This window comes from Cyphomyrmex costatus, unplaced genomic scaffold (genome assembly GCF_001594065.2).
Source record: "Cyphomyrmex costatus isolate MS0001 unplaced genomic scaffold, Ccosl1.0 scaffold97, whole genome shotgun sequence".
NCBI lineage: Eukaryota > Metazoa > Arthropoda > Insecta > Hymenoptera > Formicidae > Cyphomyrmex > Cyphomyrmex costatus.
This window is the reverse complement of record NW_017280561.1, coordinates 1,408,896-1,427,362: the sequence shown is the minus strand read 5'-3', so window position 1 is coordinate 1,427,362 and position 18,467 is coordinate 1,408,896. Positions and strand designations below refer to the sequence as shown.

At 30.4% G+C, this 18,467-nt stretch overlaps 1 protein-coding gene across 1 annotated transcript in view; it reads right to left on the bottom strand.

Annotated features, from left to right (window-relative positions):
- Positions 1–6,067: 6,067 nt before the first annotated feature.
- The window catches only part of wdb (serine/threonine-protein phosphatase regulatory subunit widerborst), a 28,149-nt gene continuing 15,749 nt past the window's right edge, over positions 6,068–18,467 (bottom strand). Inside the window, exons 5-9 of the mRNA XM_018550412.1 lie at positions 15,384–15,501; positions 10,507–10,782; positions 10,190–10,419; positions 9,849–10,003; positions 6,068–6,286 (exon numbers count right to left, since the gene is read on the bottom strand). Coding sequence (XP_018405914.1) covers positions 9,853–10,003; positions 10,190–10,419; positions 10,507–10,782; positions 15,384–15,501 — 775 coding nt within the window. The 3' untranslated portion in view covers positions 6,068–6,286; positions 9,849–9,852. The remainder of the gene's footprint in view (positions 6,287–9,848; positions 10,004–10,189; positions 10,420–10,506; positions 10,783–15,383; positions 15,502–18,467) is intronic.

Here is an 18,467-nt window from a genome sequence, read left to right as displayed (position 1 = left end):
AAAATCTAAACATTTCAACATCATAGACCTCTGTTAAGGATCATCTACAATAGGCACGTAATATACGTAACGTAACGTCCGTAATCGTAACCGTAAAAGTTGGAATATTTGAACTTTTGGTTACGGTTACGGAAAGAGATCAAGTTAGGTTGAAAGAGATTACGGAAAGAGGGTTAGATTAAATTGTATTGATTATAAGTGCAATAAGTAATAATAATATTGAACGAAATGGAATTTTCTGATAAAAATTTAATTCATTTGAAAATTGTCCTCATTTATATGCGATAAATCGTCAAGACTACAAAGACAGACAAAAGGCTCAAAATGCTTTCTTTCAAATGCTTTCTTTCTTTCTGCTTTTTTTTCTTTTTTCTTTATAACAATTGTAATGCAATTGTAGCTAAATTAAGGATTATCAAGGCTGCCTTTCTGGATTGTTGATCGATCTCCATGATTTATGTAAAATATAAACTCCAACAAGTTTATTAAATAGAAGAGGTTAAAATACTTCGCAATTGTATTTTACAAGTACAGTTCCTTACGTTAGTTACGTTACCGCTACGGACTGCCATTGTAGACGGGAGGAGGAGATTTCTTACGGTTACGATTACGGACGTTACGTTACGTATATTACGTGCCTATTGTAGATGATCCTTTACACGGCACGCTTTACGCCGAAGTTATGAAACTGGCCAATCATAGCTATTCCTCTGAAGAATGGAAGGACTGTGATTGGCCACTTTCATAATATCGACGTTATAACTTCGGCGTAAATCGAACCGTGTAATACTCTCGCCCTTCTAAATACGCATTTAAAAAAAAAAAAAAAAACTAATAAAAAACAAAAAAAAAGATCGAAAGTAATCAAGGCGAGACTGATAATGATTGGGTTCAAGTGGGAGCATTCAAGTATAAAGGAAGCTGCTAACTGCTAGATGTGCAATTGAACATAATTGGTTGTGTTACTTATAGATCCAATCAATCATATTTGATCGCTCGGCAAGCATAGCCACTTTGCTGTCTTGAACTCGTCCAATATCACGATATAAATGCGTGATTTTTAATAACAAAGAATAATCGAATGATGATATAATCATTAAAAGTAATGATATTACCTTCAATGATATACAAAGGATTACTGTTTCGTATTTCACATTACTTACACACATACGCACACACACGTACAAAGATTATTGTTCGTTTATATCGTAACGTGTAAAATGTAAAAAAAATCATCATAGGAGGTACAAGATATGTACCACAGTAATTTAATTTTAGTAATAAATTCTCTCGTAATTTAACCAGAATTTGATTTTCTCGTAAAAATTTTTTTTAACAAATTTAAAACTATTACAGGCTTTCTGCCAAGATCGATTACAAATTCATCAGAACATGCAGCAACGTAAAAAGTATGAAACATTCTTTTTATATTTCCTATCTATGATTTATAGCTAGTATATTGTGAAGAACAGCCGAAAGAATAGAAATAATTTAGACAATTATTTAATAAATGTGTATCTATTTACGCGTAAAGAATCTTTTCTTGGACTCTTACCTACGTCTTCAAAGTCACATTACATTATTTTACAATAATTATATATATATGTATATATTTATATATGTATATGTCACTCTCTGTCTCCTTATAAGGTTTTACGTAGCGAAGGTGAACGGAGCATAACACAAAAGCACGCACAAGTCATATATATAAATCGTGAGAAACGTTCGATAAGAAAGATCACCAGAAAATAATCGCTGAAAAACAGTGAACAATAGCAATTCTCGCGCGTTCTCTTCTCGGTTATCTTCACGAAAATATGTATGAGCGAGCGGTCACTCATCTCTGTTAGTTATTATATTTTATTTGTTAGCTATTACACTGTTCGACAAAAAAAAATACCAAAACGGAATTAATCATTTTTTTTTTATGTTTTGAACGTTGAGTACAAATCCGGCTTCCAAATAATTCCATCATACTGTAATTTTAACAAATTTACATATAAAGTTGCAAATAATAGCGTAAAGCTATTTTCACATATTTTGTCGTAGCATAACTACGATATGTAACGTAGTTACATAATATATTACAGAAGTTTGATTGCAATCAAAATTAAGTATATTGTTAGGACTCTCAAAGTTCGAAAGAATTTTTAGGTCGGTATTTCATAGTCAATTCTTGTATTTTAATATAAAGACCGTTTTAAGTATAATATAATCTTAGGATATCATGACTCCTCCCCCTCCCCCGCAATTATTACCGTATTAACATCTTAAGATATTACTTAATTTATTCGATGGCGCAATATCCTAAAGTTAAGACAAGGCTTACCTCTCGTGAGGTTTTTATAACAAAATGAATTCTTTTTCCATAATTAGGTTGTTAGCCTAATATTCAACTTCCAGCTTGGGGGGGTCCATATCCAATGATATCTGGAACTTACAATTTAACGCCGGCTCCGAACGGCGGTGATGATCATAGATTTCTTAACCACCAGGTGGAGCCATTTTCGACTCTTTAAACGCAAAAAGTCGCGTATGTGGGCGCAGATGGAATTGAACTCGGATTTATAAATCGTGAGTCAATCGCACCGAGCAGCGCGAACCACTCAACGCCTCAAGATATTATTATACTCAAAGTGATTTTAAAATAAAACCTGACATTCATAATTAATTCTTATAGCCGCGTTCTACAATAAGTCGCAAAAGTTAGAAGTCAGAAGCTATATAGTTATAAGCAAGCGTCTGTAGTACATCATAAAGCCCATTCTACAATGGGTAGTAGCAGTAGTGGATTAAGGCGTAGAAATCGATATGATAGTTAATTATCCTCCTCACATTCGACTATGATTTGTTGATTTCTTATACGCCTACTTCTTAATCCACTACTGCTATTGCCCATTATAGAATTGGCTTATGGCAATCATAAGTTAGTAGTCTGATTGAGTGAAGATGGCCAAATTCCATCTCTTCCGATTTACTTAGAACTTATGATTACGTTATGACTGATCAATCAAAAAGCAATGTGTCGTAACGAGAGAACTGATTTCTTGAAAACTGTTGTGTCATCGAGTCACAAACACGTCCAATCACTTTCTTATCGCAATTTTTAATTTTTCCGCGATTACAGATGTATCTTTATGATGCATTTATTACACTGCATTATCTCACTTTCTGTTCAATCATTGAAATTCGTTATATGCGCGGAAATTAATTCTACGCGTGAAAATACAATATGACGAAAATGCTAATCTTTAAATACGTGACGACCATAAACACTGAATACTGAACTGACACTAAAAAATTCTTTTGAGGGCTGAAAATTCTAACAACATATTTAATTTTGATTGTAATATAACTTTTTTAAGTATTTTTTATATTGTTATTATAATGTGATGAAAGGCGTAAAAGCAGAACTGAACTGCAAACTTTTTAAAATTGTGGCGTAATGGAGTAATTTCATAAATGTGCGCGCGCATTTATATTCAACATGTTAAATCTATATATGAAAATAGATTTAAAACATATTAAAATCTGTGAAAAATAACTAGTCTTCGGTGATTGAAATAAAAATGTTTTTTTTTATTGAACAGTGTTATTATTTATTTATCATTGTCATTTAACTTATGTTCTTCTTTATTGTTACCACATTATCATTATTCGTATCATTAATTATTATTATTATGCAATGGTAAGAAATTTTAAAAATGATCCCTACAGTTGCCAGCATAGAAGCACAGCTCCGAAAGTGGATCCTTATATCTGCCCGCTCACGTATCACTATCAAATAATTAATATTTATAAGCAGCGGATGTTATTTTAGTACAATCAAATCTGTTTCTTGTTTTCTTTTTATTGCATACTTCTCTCATCCCCTCACTTCTATTATTCCTTTCGTCTCATTCTCTCTTTTTCTATTACAAAACAACGTATATATATATTTCTCTCTCTCTCTCTCTCTCTCTCTCTCTCTCACGCGCACACACACACGCGCACGCACACACACGCACACGCACACATCCCTCCCCCGTCGTCCGCGTGAATTGAATCTTATCACTTGTTAACTGTTGTGCTTGTGTACGCCGTTTCTTGTCGTCGCTACATGCTCACGAAAAAAAGATTTGTTCACTATCAACTCGTCGCGGGCACTCAGTCACAGCAGTCTCTATATTAGCAGCACATGGTCTATATACGTTTTACATATGTATTCTCATTTATCGCAGTTTGGTGTACGCCTCTGTGATTATGTGTGCCGTGTGTGTATGTGTGTGTGTGCGTGTGTATATGTGTGTCCTATGTGCGTGCGTGTGAGTCTGTGATTTGTTTTATTTCTCGTATTAACTATATTCTTTTTTTATGTATATAATATATCGTATTGTATACGTGTACATATATATATATACACGCGCGCGCGCGCATGTGTGTGTGTGTGTGTGTGTATGTGTATATGTATGTACATATAAATATTTGTTTCCATTTTTATCTAATTTTTATTACGTACCTGTCACAATTATCATTATCATTAATACGAATATGATACATATATTCAAACACTCGCTGACTCTATCAGGAGCAGCAAGGGTCAGTCAGGAGGCAACACACCGGTCGCCTGAGAGAGTGCAAAGTATCGCATCCTTCAGACATAAACGTAAGGATCACAACAACATGTACATCTTCGTTCATTCCAAAATTTATACCGTGATTGTTCCCTCGAGAGCAATTACGAAATCTCAAGAAGGGACATTGTTGTATTGTTTGTGTGCTAATATCGAGTACATCCATGCAGTGGAAACCTTTTGCCATTTCCAAATAAAAGACAAATCAAAGTATGAATATACCGATATACACATATAAAATCATTTGGAATTTATTTTTGTTATTATTATTGTTAAAGAAGAATAAAATCGCGTGATAAATTCTTTTTTTTTTTTTCATTTTTTTTCTCAGCTTCCATCATTCTACTACATATTTCGTTCATAATTAATAAAATTAATTACATTACGTCAAGAATGCTTTCGTGAAACACTTTGTTTTATTGATAAGAATTTTCCGCGTGGTGTAGTATATGAACAATCGAAGTAAACTAATTGTAAGAGCTAACAACTGGGCAGCGTGATACCGTACTTCCACCTAGAAAAAAAAAGAGTATTTAATATTTACGCAAAAATAACATTTAAAAATATTTTTTCATTGGCATTTTTAGCGCGCACGCACGCGCATTCGTACAAAATATTTTACATCTTTTAAATTAACAAATTATTCATGCGATAAGTGCATTTTGCTGGAATCGACGGTTAATATTGACAGCAACGGAAACAGCTTTGATGATCTTGACATTGACATATGTTGTCGATATCAAGACAGTGAGTGACTTCCGACAGATTTTGATTGGCGGTCGATCTTTACGTTAAAAAATTATTAATAAAAAATAACGTTTTACTTCTACTATACTATGCAAAAGGGTGCACGACTTTCATAATTGTACTGTTGCTCATGGATTTCGACTTTTCACGCGAAGCGACTTTCACCTCCTCTCTGATTAGAAAATATTCTATATGTTAGTTTGCAAACATTTTGCTCCGTTCAAATTACTGAGAATTGTGTATATGTATGTACATATAAATATTTGTTTCCATTTTTATCTAATTTTTATTACGTACCTGTCACAATTATCATTATCATTAATACGAATATGATACATATATTCAAACACTCGCTGACTCTATCAGGAGCAGCAAGGGTCAGTCAGGAGGCAACACACCGGTCGCCTGAGAGAGTGCAAAGTATCGCATCCTTCAGACATAAACGTAAGGATCACAACAACATGTACATCTTCGTTCATTCCAAAATTTATACCGTGATTGTTCCCTCGAGAGCAATTACGAAATCTCAAGAAGGGACATTGTTGTATTGTTTGTGTGCTAATATCGAGTACATCCATGCAGTCGAAACCTTTTGCCATTTCCAAATAAAAGACAAATCAAAGTATGAATATACCGATATACACATATAAAATCATTTGGAATTTATTTTTGTTATTATTATTGTTAAAGAAGAATAAAATCGCGTGATAAATTCTTTTTTTTTTTTTCATTTTTTTTCTCAGCTTCCATCATTCTACTACATATTTCGTTCATAATTAATAAAATTAATTACATTACGTCAAGAATGCTTTCGTGAAACACTTTGTTTTATTGATAAGAATTTTCCGCGTGGTGTAGTATATGAACAATCGAAGTAAACTAATTGTAAGAGCTAACAACTGGGCAGCGTGATACCGTACTTCCACCTAGAAAAAAAAAGAGTATTTAATATTTACGCAAAAATAACATTTAAAAATATTTTTTCATTGGCATTTTTAGCGCGCACGCACGCGCATTCGTACAAAATATTTTACATCTTTTAAATTAACAAATTATTCATGCGATAAGTGCATTTTGCTGGAATCGACGGTTAATATTGACAGCAACGGAAACAGCTTTGATGATCTTGACATTGACATATGTTGTCGATATCAAGACAGTGAGTGACTTCCGACAGATTTTGATTGGCGGTCGATCTTTACGTTAAAAAATTATTAATAAAAAATAACGTTTTACTTCTACTATACTATGCAAAAGGGTGCACGACTTTCATAATTGTACTGTTGCTCATGGATTTCGACTTTTCACGCGAAGCGACTTTCACCTCCTCTCTGATTAGAAAATATTCTATATGTTAGTTTGCAAACATTTTGCTCCGTTCAAATTACTGAGAATATATATAATATATATAATATAATATTGAGTTATTTGTTATAATTATAATTTCAGTTGTACAGTTAAATACACATTTATATTGCTAACTTTCTTGTTAATAATTTTTTAACGAAGAGCGACCGCCAAGTAAAATTTGTTATTATTACTATTATTATTATCATCATTATTATTATTGTTATTATTACTATTATTATTTCTTACTAGAGAATTGAGTTCATAATTCTGTTCCATAGGAAAATTCTCTACTTGTCCCATGTAGTGAAATGAAAACGGAATGGAATATTGTCACGGTCGCAAGTTAATTAAAATTATTTTAATGCGACTAAAGCAGTAATATGCATAATTTATGCAATTATCTTACCTATAACATTATTTTGTATACATAAAAGTACTGAATTATAAAAGTAAAATATATTTTGTTATCAAAATTCCATAACATCCTAACGGAACGAAGCAATAACTATAGGAGGTGAAGCCATTTCGCGGAGAGGGAACAGATCACGTGATATGTATGGTGCCGCATTGGCGATTAATTGAAATCAAGTAGAATTTGCTTAAGTGAAACAACTTATTGTTTTGATCATATCATTGATATCATAATACTGTGATCCAAAATTAAATATTATTTATTAGAAATCATAAAGTTTAATTACTTATAAAGATAAAAGTAAATTAACTATCTATCTAATGATATCTATGTAATAACAAAATTGAAAATTGTGGCATACTGTGTCGCCTGTGTCTCTTGTTGGAAGGCATTCCTTGGCACATAAAAAAAAACTTAAGACTTAAGCAGTAAGGAACTCAACATGGGTCTTACAGTCTCAACTGTAATTGGACAATTCGCTTACTGCTTATATCTTACGTCTTAAGTTTTTTTTTATGTGATCCGAAGAGCCTCTTTGACTAATTTCTGATTAAATTAATTAACGATTAACTCGCAGAAGTATCAACAGTAACTTAATGTATCAGAACGCCTCCTCTTTCTTCCTCTTTCGAGATAAACTATGTTTAATTCTCTTGTTGGCAATCGTGATGATTGAGTTAATCACCGATTAGCGTCAGGATTGCCGTAACACATTAAAACAGATTTAAATTGTAGACGTAAGCAATGCTCAAGCTTTGGTGTATAACGTTGGAATTAATGGACATCGCTATATCTCTCGATAACGTACTACTACGTGCTATATAAGCAAAAGTAAGTAATCTAATCGTTTGTAAGCAAGTCAAAAATAATCTTGTTAATTGTCCTGAAAGAGTCTTAATGTGTTACTTTATCAGATTTAAAAATTCTTTTCCATAATTAAGGGAAAAACCTGGTATAAAGGATCAAATTTTCGATTTTTCTTTTCTTTAATCAATAGTATTCTCAGAAAATATATTCATAAAGTTTTAGAGTTCGAAATTCGAAATACTTCTGTAATTATAGCCTTGAAAACAGGTACGCGTCGTGCATGTATTCGATGCGCGCGATAGGAGCTCATTTATACCATTGCGCTCCACCACCTTTTGATCTCTAGTATTCCTAGTGAGATATTCACGTTAGCAGATATTTATTTTAAGATCTTTTAACTAGGGGAATTTAGGCGAATATACGCGCAAAATTCAAATTCAAAAATTTAATTCCACCATCTGGCGTCTTTGTGGTCGCATGTACCTTCAATAAGGGTTATTCTTTTCATTGTAAAGATAATGCAGTTATTGGAAATGGATACTAGCCAACATTGTAAAGTATTCACCGACAACTACGACAAACAATGAGTTACGAAGCAGAAGCGACACCGACTAACAGCACAAAAAAGGCTCGTAAATTACAACTAACGCAACAAAACGAATTTTATGAGGAAGCGGAAGGTTTACTGTATAGGTCTAAAAAGAACAAATCAAGTTGCCAAAAAACACACTTCGCGAAACTGAAAACTTTAAACGCGTTTTTTTCAAAACCACTTTTTCGAAATTGGTGTGCAAGATTACTCAAAAACTATTCGATCAATCAACTTCTTGTATGTCTTCAGGTTCTTCCTAAAAGTATAGACGCAGTCTAAACTGGTCGAAAACGAAAAAAAATTTTTTAATTTTTCTGTTTTATCAGCTCCTAGTCCACAATAACGTTTAAAGCTATCAATTTGTGTCAATATTTGCTTCATATGAAAATTCTATATAGTATTTATATGTATAAAATAGGAACGGTTTGAACTATGGATTACATGAATAAAGAATGTCAAGTTCTTAGATTTAGATTTAGATATTTAATATCAAAGATTAGTGTCTTAAACAATTTATGCATATGTGTACGTGCAATATTGGTATAAATAGTATGTAGTGATGTGTCGATGATACATACATCATAATCGTGTTTAAGTCTAGTGAATCGATAAAAATAATCTCATCGCAATTTGGTCCTCAGTTTAAAATCCTTTAATACTACATATGTAGAAAGTAAATGCCTTTATATTTACATATAACATAATTAGATCATATTTAAATTAGAAAATAATATAAATTTAATAAAATATAATATAGTAAGAAGATTAATCTTAAAACGTGGTTATAATCTGCATACCATATTATATTTTCTCAATTTTATATTTTTTGTTTTGTTTAGTATGATCTGATTATATTATGTAAGTACAAAAACATATACATACTTTCTACATAATACAGTATTAAAATAATGCAAAATGCCTTTTCTATGTATTACATAGGAAAACAGCTATTTTTCAAATAGATATATCTAAAAAATAAAAAATGATATTGAAACAAAATACATCTTAAAACTAAAAGTTATTACTTTCGTATGACAGTAATAAGATTTAAGAGAAAACTTTTTGTTTGCAAAATCATGCACGCACACACGTACACACGCAATCTATTATAAAAACTCTAAAAATTGTTTTTTTATCTCTTTGATATCTTTTTTTCAAGACTATAATAGAAAATCTTGTCCAATGAATTCGTGTTCAACAGACAGAAGTATATCAGAAATAATTATTCGTACTTAAAAAATTATATTGGACAGTATAATATGGCTAAAAACTTTAAATTTCAGAATGTATTTTAAGTCTCTAGAAATAGATGAAATAATATTCTTACTAGTTCAAGGACGAGTTCGCGTTATAGATGTGTTAGTGGCAGGAACTGGATTATTGGAGGAAACTGCGAGAGCATTACGATCGAGAGTATTGCGTCGTTCTAATTCGCCCAGTTTTTTCCACATCTCGTCCCTTTCTTTTTCCTTCCTTTTTTCTCTATAATTTAGACATATATATGTAAAGAAATAATGTAATTAAATCGTTGTTCTTCATATAGCTTTCAATAAATTGTATCGAACTTTTAATACAACATTAAATTATTAAGATTTAATTAAAATCTAAAATAGATTGAAGAAAAAATTGTGTGGCAAAATATAAAAAATTTTAAAAGTTTGATCTTACTTTTGCCTGTCCAACTTATAGTTGGCAGTAAGTTCATCGAAGAGCTTGCTGTTCATTTCCATAAACGTTTTTAGAACATTGTAAACAAGGGCGATAATCGTCTGGTTCCAATGTTCCTTACTAATTTTGTACAATGCTGGAAACATAATCTTCATTATTACTTGGTTGTTTTCTTCAATTAGAGACATTATATACTCGTTATTCCAAAAGTACAATGCTCTCTCTGCAACCTGTAACGAAAAATAGATGATTCAATATTTTACAATTTTACAATGAATCCATCAATCAAAATTAGTGCAAAGTATTACATAAATTACCTGGAAATGTGGTGAAGACACGCAACGTGCGACTTGCCTAAATAAAGGTTCTTGTATTTTAACAAATTGATTAGGTTCTATAACGTCCAATATTTCTTCAATTTCACCAAGGAACATCACCTCCTTCTGGCTGCACGTTTTAGGCCAGAACTTAAGGAGGCCTCGTACAACTGGTTCTGTTAAAGTCGCGTCTTTTTCCAAAAATTGTACCACACAATAAGCTAATTGCGCGTGATAGAGCGATAAACATTTCACTTTATGTAGTGGCAACAATACCTAAAAAAATTCCCACAAAAAACTTTTTTAAATAATATTAAATATTAAATCTCTACTTTTTAAATCATTTTTAAATCTACTTTTTAAATCATTTTTCTGGTCTTAAGTTTTAAATTCCGTCTCTTCTCTTCAGGACCGCCGCAAGTAGATGTGCAAGTGTGCATTGCACAAAGGCGCATTAATAAAAGCAGACGCCGAATTAAGTTTGAATCCTCCGTTTACAATCGTACTTTTTCTTTTTCTGACTGCAATTTAAATATTTGTTTAGCCAATTTTTTTTTACTGTTTCACTATCAAAAAATGTGGAAAATTTAAGAGTTATTTTCAACATCTTTTCCCCAACAAAATCGCCACTACCAAAATATTTCAAGAAAAAAAGTCAAATATTGCTCTCCTTTATTTCAAAGAAATTTGAGAGTATATATAAAATTTTACTTGTATCAAAAGACTCAAATTGTAAAAGAAGGGTTAAAAATCAATTCTTCTAACTGACTCTGCATGTTCATCAGGATACTGATTATTTTTCTAGAGCGGAGAAATATAAAGAGTAAAAAAATTCTCTATTAATTTCAATGGTAGAAATTTTTACTTTTCATATTTCCGTTCTAGGAAAAAATAACATGATCAAATTACGGCTACCTTATCTAAAAATAATTAAAAAAAATTATTTAAAATCATATTTTATTTAAAAAGTTGGTAAATAAATACGAGAGGTGGCAAAATCTCCTATGCATAAAGGTACTTTATGTGTCAGTAGCGGCGGCCCTTCTCCTATAAATTACACAGACCTACGAAAATGAGACTTTGGAAAATCCAGTGAGATATAGAACGCTTTCCGATGTAATTTTTTGCATTGAATTCGAATCTGGCCACAGAATTTGTAGAACGTCAAGATTTTGAAATATTTTAACCTAAATATGCAAAATAGATATTTTTTAACATTTTCAGGCAATTTTAAAACGTGAAACGTGAAATATCCACGTTTATTAATATTTAACTAATAGATTCAATATTTCTAAGAAATTGAAATAGATAGAAACGGATTCGTATAGTCATTGTCGAATTCAAAATTTTGATTTTTCGGATACTGAACGTTTAGGTAAGAATATTTAAAAATCTTGATGCTAGACAAATTGTAACTAGATTCGAATTCAACACAAAAAATTGTATCACAAACCACTCTTATATCTCAGTAAATCAAATCTCGCAGGCCTGTGTTATTGGTAAGTATATTAATAACATATGTACAAAAGATTAGGCAAGAATTAAATTGGTCATTTTTGAAACTCCATAAATCAATTTTTAGATAGGGGAACCCATTTGACCACGTTCCCTTTCTAATTTTTATCCAAACTGGAATAATAGTAACCTCCAACAAATTTTAGTCGCCGCTTGTTATTCGTTAAAAGGTTATTAACAAAAAGAATTCAACCTTATAGTAACAAGATCAATCAAAACTCCTTATAATTCAAAAATAAATTGGAGAGAATAAATAAAAATCACCACTACTAAGTAACAAAAACGTTTTTATCACTTAGTAGTGTTTTTAATTGCGCGACGTCTTCTGCGCCCGACTCCTATTGCCTCTTATTCTCTCCAATTTGTTTTCGAAAAAAGTTAATAACTATTTCACGTGAAATGTGTTTGCGTAAAAAGTCGGATAATTCTAGACAGCAAAAAAGTACAGGGTAAACCGACTGAAAGAGTACGACCTTCCACGCGAAATGACTTCCGTCTCACCTCCCCCTATTACGGAGCGCACCGCACCGATGACATTAACGTTAACATACATTGTCAAGATCATAATTCTGAATAACTTTGCCTTAATAACTAGGTGCTGGTATCTTATGGTTTCTGAGCTATTTAAACTTAAAAGTCTAACGATATTAAATCTAAAACAAAATAAATAAAAAGGGGTAAAGAGCCGACAATACCAAAACCAAAAAACTTTAAATCAAATAATATGTAGCTACAATGTTCAACACAGACGTTTCGACTCCGATCGGGTCATTCTCAATGTTACAAATATTTAATACAGATAAATTCGTTATACAAAATTCATTATCCTACAAAAATTACTCCGTTCATGTTCTTCATGCTTTGAGTCAATGAGATAAAAATTCAAAAATCAGATTGTATAAAATTTGGTATTCTTGTCATTTATATCTGTAGATAATTCGTTAAGAGATAAAAAATACACATATAAAACTGGTAACCAACAAAAATTAAGTTCACAAGATCCATTATTACATTACAGAATTTGCAGACATGTAACACCTGATCCCAACAATGTCAGATAAGGTAATATTAAATCTTATAGGAGGATTTGTAAGAATGTAACCAATGAAAAATGTACCAATGAAAACCGAAAATTTAATAATAAGAAAATTTAAAGTCTGATTTGTACATAAATATTTCAACGTTGAAACCAACGTGCAACAATACAATTATAGAAGTCGTGCCCTTAAGCAGGGGGGGGGGGGAAGTGAAGTCGCTTCGCGTTGAAAGTCGAAACCTGTATAGAATAGTATTTAATATTGTATGTATAGCAGAAATAATACGTTATTTTTGAAACTCTTTATGTTAATAACTTTTTAACGAAGGAGGACTACGGGCTAAAATCTTTTGAAGATCACTCGGGATCATGATCCTGACCACATATGTCAAGGTCATCGGAGAGTGCTTCCCTACACTGCATATTTATCAAAAGTCCTATAAGAAACATCTAATTCGATTAGAAGTAATTTTTTACTTTAAACTAGTATTATTAATGTTGCTGCAACATTAAAACAACATTGAACAAATTATCTTAATTAAAATACATATCTCGAATACTGAAAAGAAATAAATATAATATACATATACATATCTTTATTAAACAAAAAATTGTTAAGTATGCAAAATTCTGAGAAACATATATATTATTAATTTAATATACATGTATATAGTTATATACAGTTCATTTTAGAAAGTAGAATAATTAATTTTATATAACAAAAACAATCAATATTATTTTATAAAGTTGAATTTCCTCCGATATATTGGAAACTATTGTTATTTTACACGTTTATTTTATTCAATTTTCTTTAAATATAAAATATACATAATATATGTATATAAAATCTAAATTGCTTATATAATATGTTAAATAAATATTGAATACATATCAACCCAGTAAAAAATTGTTCTTAAATAATCATATATAACTCTCTCTCTCTATATATTAAAATTATATAAAAATACTATAGTTTAAAAAAAAACCTCTTTTTTCAAATTACTGAAAAAATCGAAGAAATTGATTTTTTTTGGAAGAACTGCTATTTTGCTATCTAAATGACATACTATTTTATTTTTAGTGTTCTTCATCAAATTAATGTGATTCATAAAATTATGTAATCATATTTTTATTAAAATTTTTAGTTTTTCTTCTATTTTTATAATAAAATCTAATCTGACCTTCTTTTAATGTATAGCAAAAAGGATACAGTGAGGTAATTTGGATAATTAACAGAAATTGTATATAAAGTTTGGAGTCGTGCACAGTGTATTCAATCAAACATACAGAACATACACTATTGGTGCAATATAAAACTATGGCTGCCTGCGTTTAGCAGATAAAGTAGCTTTGCAACTGTCTCGTAAGAGATTCTTTAATTATTAATATGATTGGTCTTGTTCTTAGTTCTTTCCCTTATTAGATCTAAATGTATAATCCAATCATGTTTAAGAATTTTACAACAATTGCAAAGCTGCTTTTCCTGCTGAACGCAATTTATGTTTTGTGCATTTTATATGTTTAACAGAATACATTATGCGATCCCAACTTTTGATACTATTTCAAAATAATTTCTGTTAACTTATCCAAATTACCCCACTGTCGGCTGTACCGTATGGCATAGATATTTTACGAACACACGTAAATTTTTCTACCTTTGGGAAAAAATCGAAAAAATCTGCGAAAAATTGGGAAAAATTAGGTTTTTTCCGATCCTTTAAAACTATAAAAAACACATAAAATTACGTATCACATAATATATCTATTAACCAAATATATGTTACAACTATATACATCCATTACACAATATTTGTATAATGGATGTATATAGCTGTAACTTTTTTGGTGCATCTACATTTAGTGAATGTACGATTGCAAGTCAAGCAGCATTGAATGAGTAACCACGAAATTAATTCCCGATATCAGGAGGAAATTTTTTTTGTCACAATTTTACGTGTTTTCTAAATTATGACGCGCGCTAATCAATAATATTTATTTTAACAATAAAACTAGATTAATTTACAAAAATCTTTTACCGATAAATCAATAAAATCTATATTTTATATATATATATATATACACATTAAATCAATGTTGAATCAATGTTGAATTGCAACGTCTATAAAATGCAAATTCAACGGATACCGAATATTTCTATAATGTATTTTCAAGGTTAAATCTATATTGCAATGTTAATGAAATATTTAATGTATCTGAGAGGTTGATTCAACATTAGTGGGTAAAATGTAATACACACTGTGCACAATATTTTAAAATCTAAATTGAATTTTTTATGTATCTTTTAATCATACGAATGTAATCGTACCTTAACCAAAAATTGCTTGTGCTCAACTTTTAAAGGAAGAGCGAATCCATTAATAATGCTACCCAGAATTTCAAGAAGTTCACCGACCCCGTTGAAATGTTCTGTTTCGTACACAAACCTGAAATAATAATAAAGAAAGACATTATACAAATATCAAAATAGAAATCTTAGATATATTCCATTTAACAAGCGTTTGCAACGCTCAGTAGCATTATTTTATTCTTGTTATTTATCAAATGATAAACAAAAATAAAATATATGTGAACATTGCGAACGTTAAATAGAATGCATTCCTTGAAAAAATCTAAAATGAATTATTGGTGTTATTGATAAAAATTATTTTCACTATTGAACTATTATGTATAATTAAACAATACATCATGTAATTAAATTCCTCTATTAGAATTTAATATAAAATATTATCATGTTGTAATCAGAAATTTTCTTTTCAAACTGAATTTACAACAGAAATATCGTTTGCACACTACACACATTTTAAAATGAGTACAATTACTTGTTCTATAATAAAGGATTGTCATAATGTATCATCAAAAATAATGAGTAGATTTATTATGTTTAGCGCAAAAATGTGTAATTTCGACAAAAAAATTACTAATAAATATTATAATAGTAAATCTATGACAATGCATGTAGAAATTAAGTAAATAAGTGATGTTACATTTATTTAAAAAAACTTTTTTTAAAGATTCTTTTTGTTATTTAAAGCATGTTTTAATATTATCTTATTGTTTCAGTTTATTTACATTTTATATAAATTGTTGATAAGCCAACAATGACAGTTTAATAAAATATAGTTTATATTGTATTATATACACGTATATAATGCAAGATATACTTCAATTATTAAATACATTTTCATGTCATAACTGAATATGTTTCTCTTTTTCAGATTTAAACACAGACATCTGCATAATGCACAAGGTATAAGAAAATCAATCAATCAGAGTCTTTCATGAAAAGGAAGGAAATGAAGGAAACCCAGATAACATGCATGTTTTGCATAGGATATCAAAGTCCATAAAGATTTTGATTGGTATAGTTTCTTACACATTATGCGATATGCAAAAATCCGTGCTCTCAGTTTAATTCTTTGACTTCATGTATTATCTAAATAAAATCATACATGTGTACATGCGCTTTATACATTACGTTTTTCCAACTCCCTTTGTTTTTAATATACAATATGTATATACATACATCTAATAAACATAGTTTACATTATAACACTCACAAAAGTACATTTAGCTAGATTTGTTTGCCGCGTTTTTACTTATGTAAGAACAAATATGGTTGCGCCATTGGTTCCGCCATGTACTTGCGACGTCGCCATCAACCAATCCCGTCGCGGCTTCAGTTTGAGTATCTCTTACTTGATGATCTCTAGTGTGGATATAGGAGACACAGTCGACAAAAATGCCGTTTTATCTTTGCTATTTACTGAATATCAAGAATAGAACGATGTTTGTGTCGATTATATCTCCTAAAAGAAAAACACAGCCTTACAAACACTTTATAGATCATACTCAAACAGATTCTATAGTCATCAGTTTTCTCCATTAAACATATTCTCTCTACATTCTAGCCACGTTTATTGGTTAAAATCGGAGCACAGAGCTCTTCATAACGCATAATGCATAAGAAAATTAGAGTCTTTTATTTCACGAAAAAGAAATAAATGAAGATTGATTGATTTTCTTATTCTTTACACACATTACCCCGCAAACACAATAGGTGTAGTAAGCCTTAAGCCTTAAGGAAAAATGACCAATTATTCTTCACATTCGACTGTGAGTGATCAATTCCATAAGATTTAAGGCTTATTACATCTATTGTGTTTGCGGGCTTATGTGTTATGCAAAAGTATGTGCTCCGGTCTTTATTATATTAATATTTCTTATAAAGTGCTTATAAAAATAAAGTACCTATATAAAATCAATTAATAAAATAGTTATTTTACCCGTCTGTCTTCATTTTCAGATAATGTAATTTATTGTACATACATCAGTAACAATTCATATCAATTAAAAAACAAATTATTGCCGAAATAAGATTTATGTTATATTGCAAGAATCCTAAAGTGCCTTGTATAACCTATAAGTAGTCTAGCCATAATAATAAAGTCAAATATTAATGTAAATTTATTAATATAAAAGTTTGTATTAATATGATTTCATAGATTAAGTAATACTAAAATCATAATGAAATTTAATCATTTATTTAAAATTGCAACGAAAATAGGGCGAAATGTTCGCTGTAGAGCTGACTCTCACTGATGAAAAAATAAGTTTCAATTTTACGTAATAAAGAAAAATTGCAACAAAAAATTGAAAAAGTTAAGTCATTTTAGGAAATTAGTGGAAAATGCATTAGAACCAAGAAACTTCAGACTATAAACAAAAAACACCTTGAATTAATCGCCAAATTATACGTGTTTCTAAAATAGATCTATTCAAGTTAAATAAATTTTAAAATGTACTAAATCTTCTTGTGTACGTAAAAGATGTATGTACGGTGGCAGTTTAGGCCAAAATTTGTCCATGATGGAAACGTATAAAATCGATCAATCTTTATAGATTTGGATAACACAAAATTTTGTTACTTTTCACGCAAATTTTGTTACTATTAGTTCAGCTCTTTATTGTGACGAGACGCTGTAACACACACAAGCACAAGCCCATGTCAATGTACTCGTCTTCGGCCCGAAAATGAGCAGACGGACATAGGCTCGTGTATGATACCAGTTTCGCCAGGCTGCCGACTAATCCGATGCCGCCACTATCAACGCGGAATTCTTGGTTGAGTAATCAAAAGCCTTAATACAAAAATTAATCAATGTCTGTTTGAAGAATTGCATATTAATATTTCATTATATAAGACAAATTACAAGTGCTGCTAAATAACTTAAATAAACTGGGGACAGATAAAATTTCTGAGAAAGGGGTAGAAGTATTTTATTTTTAAATTTTCTTTAGTTGTGCCGAATTGTGCTAGAGAGTGTCCTAACAATTTTTTCAGATAACAAAATTTCCTCCGATCAATGGATTTCGTATATAGACAAAGTTA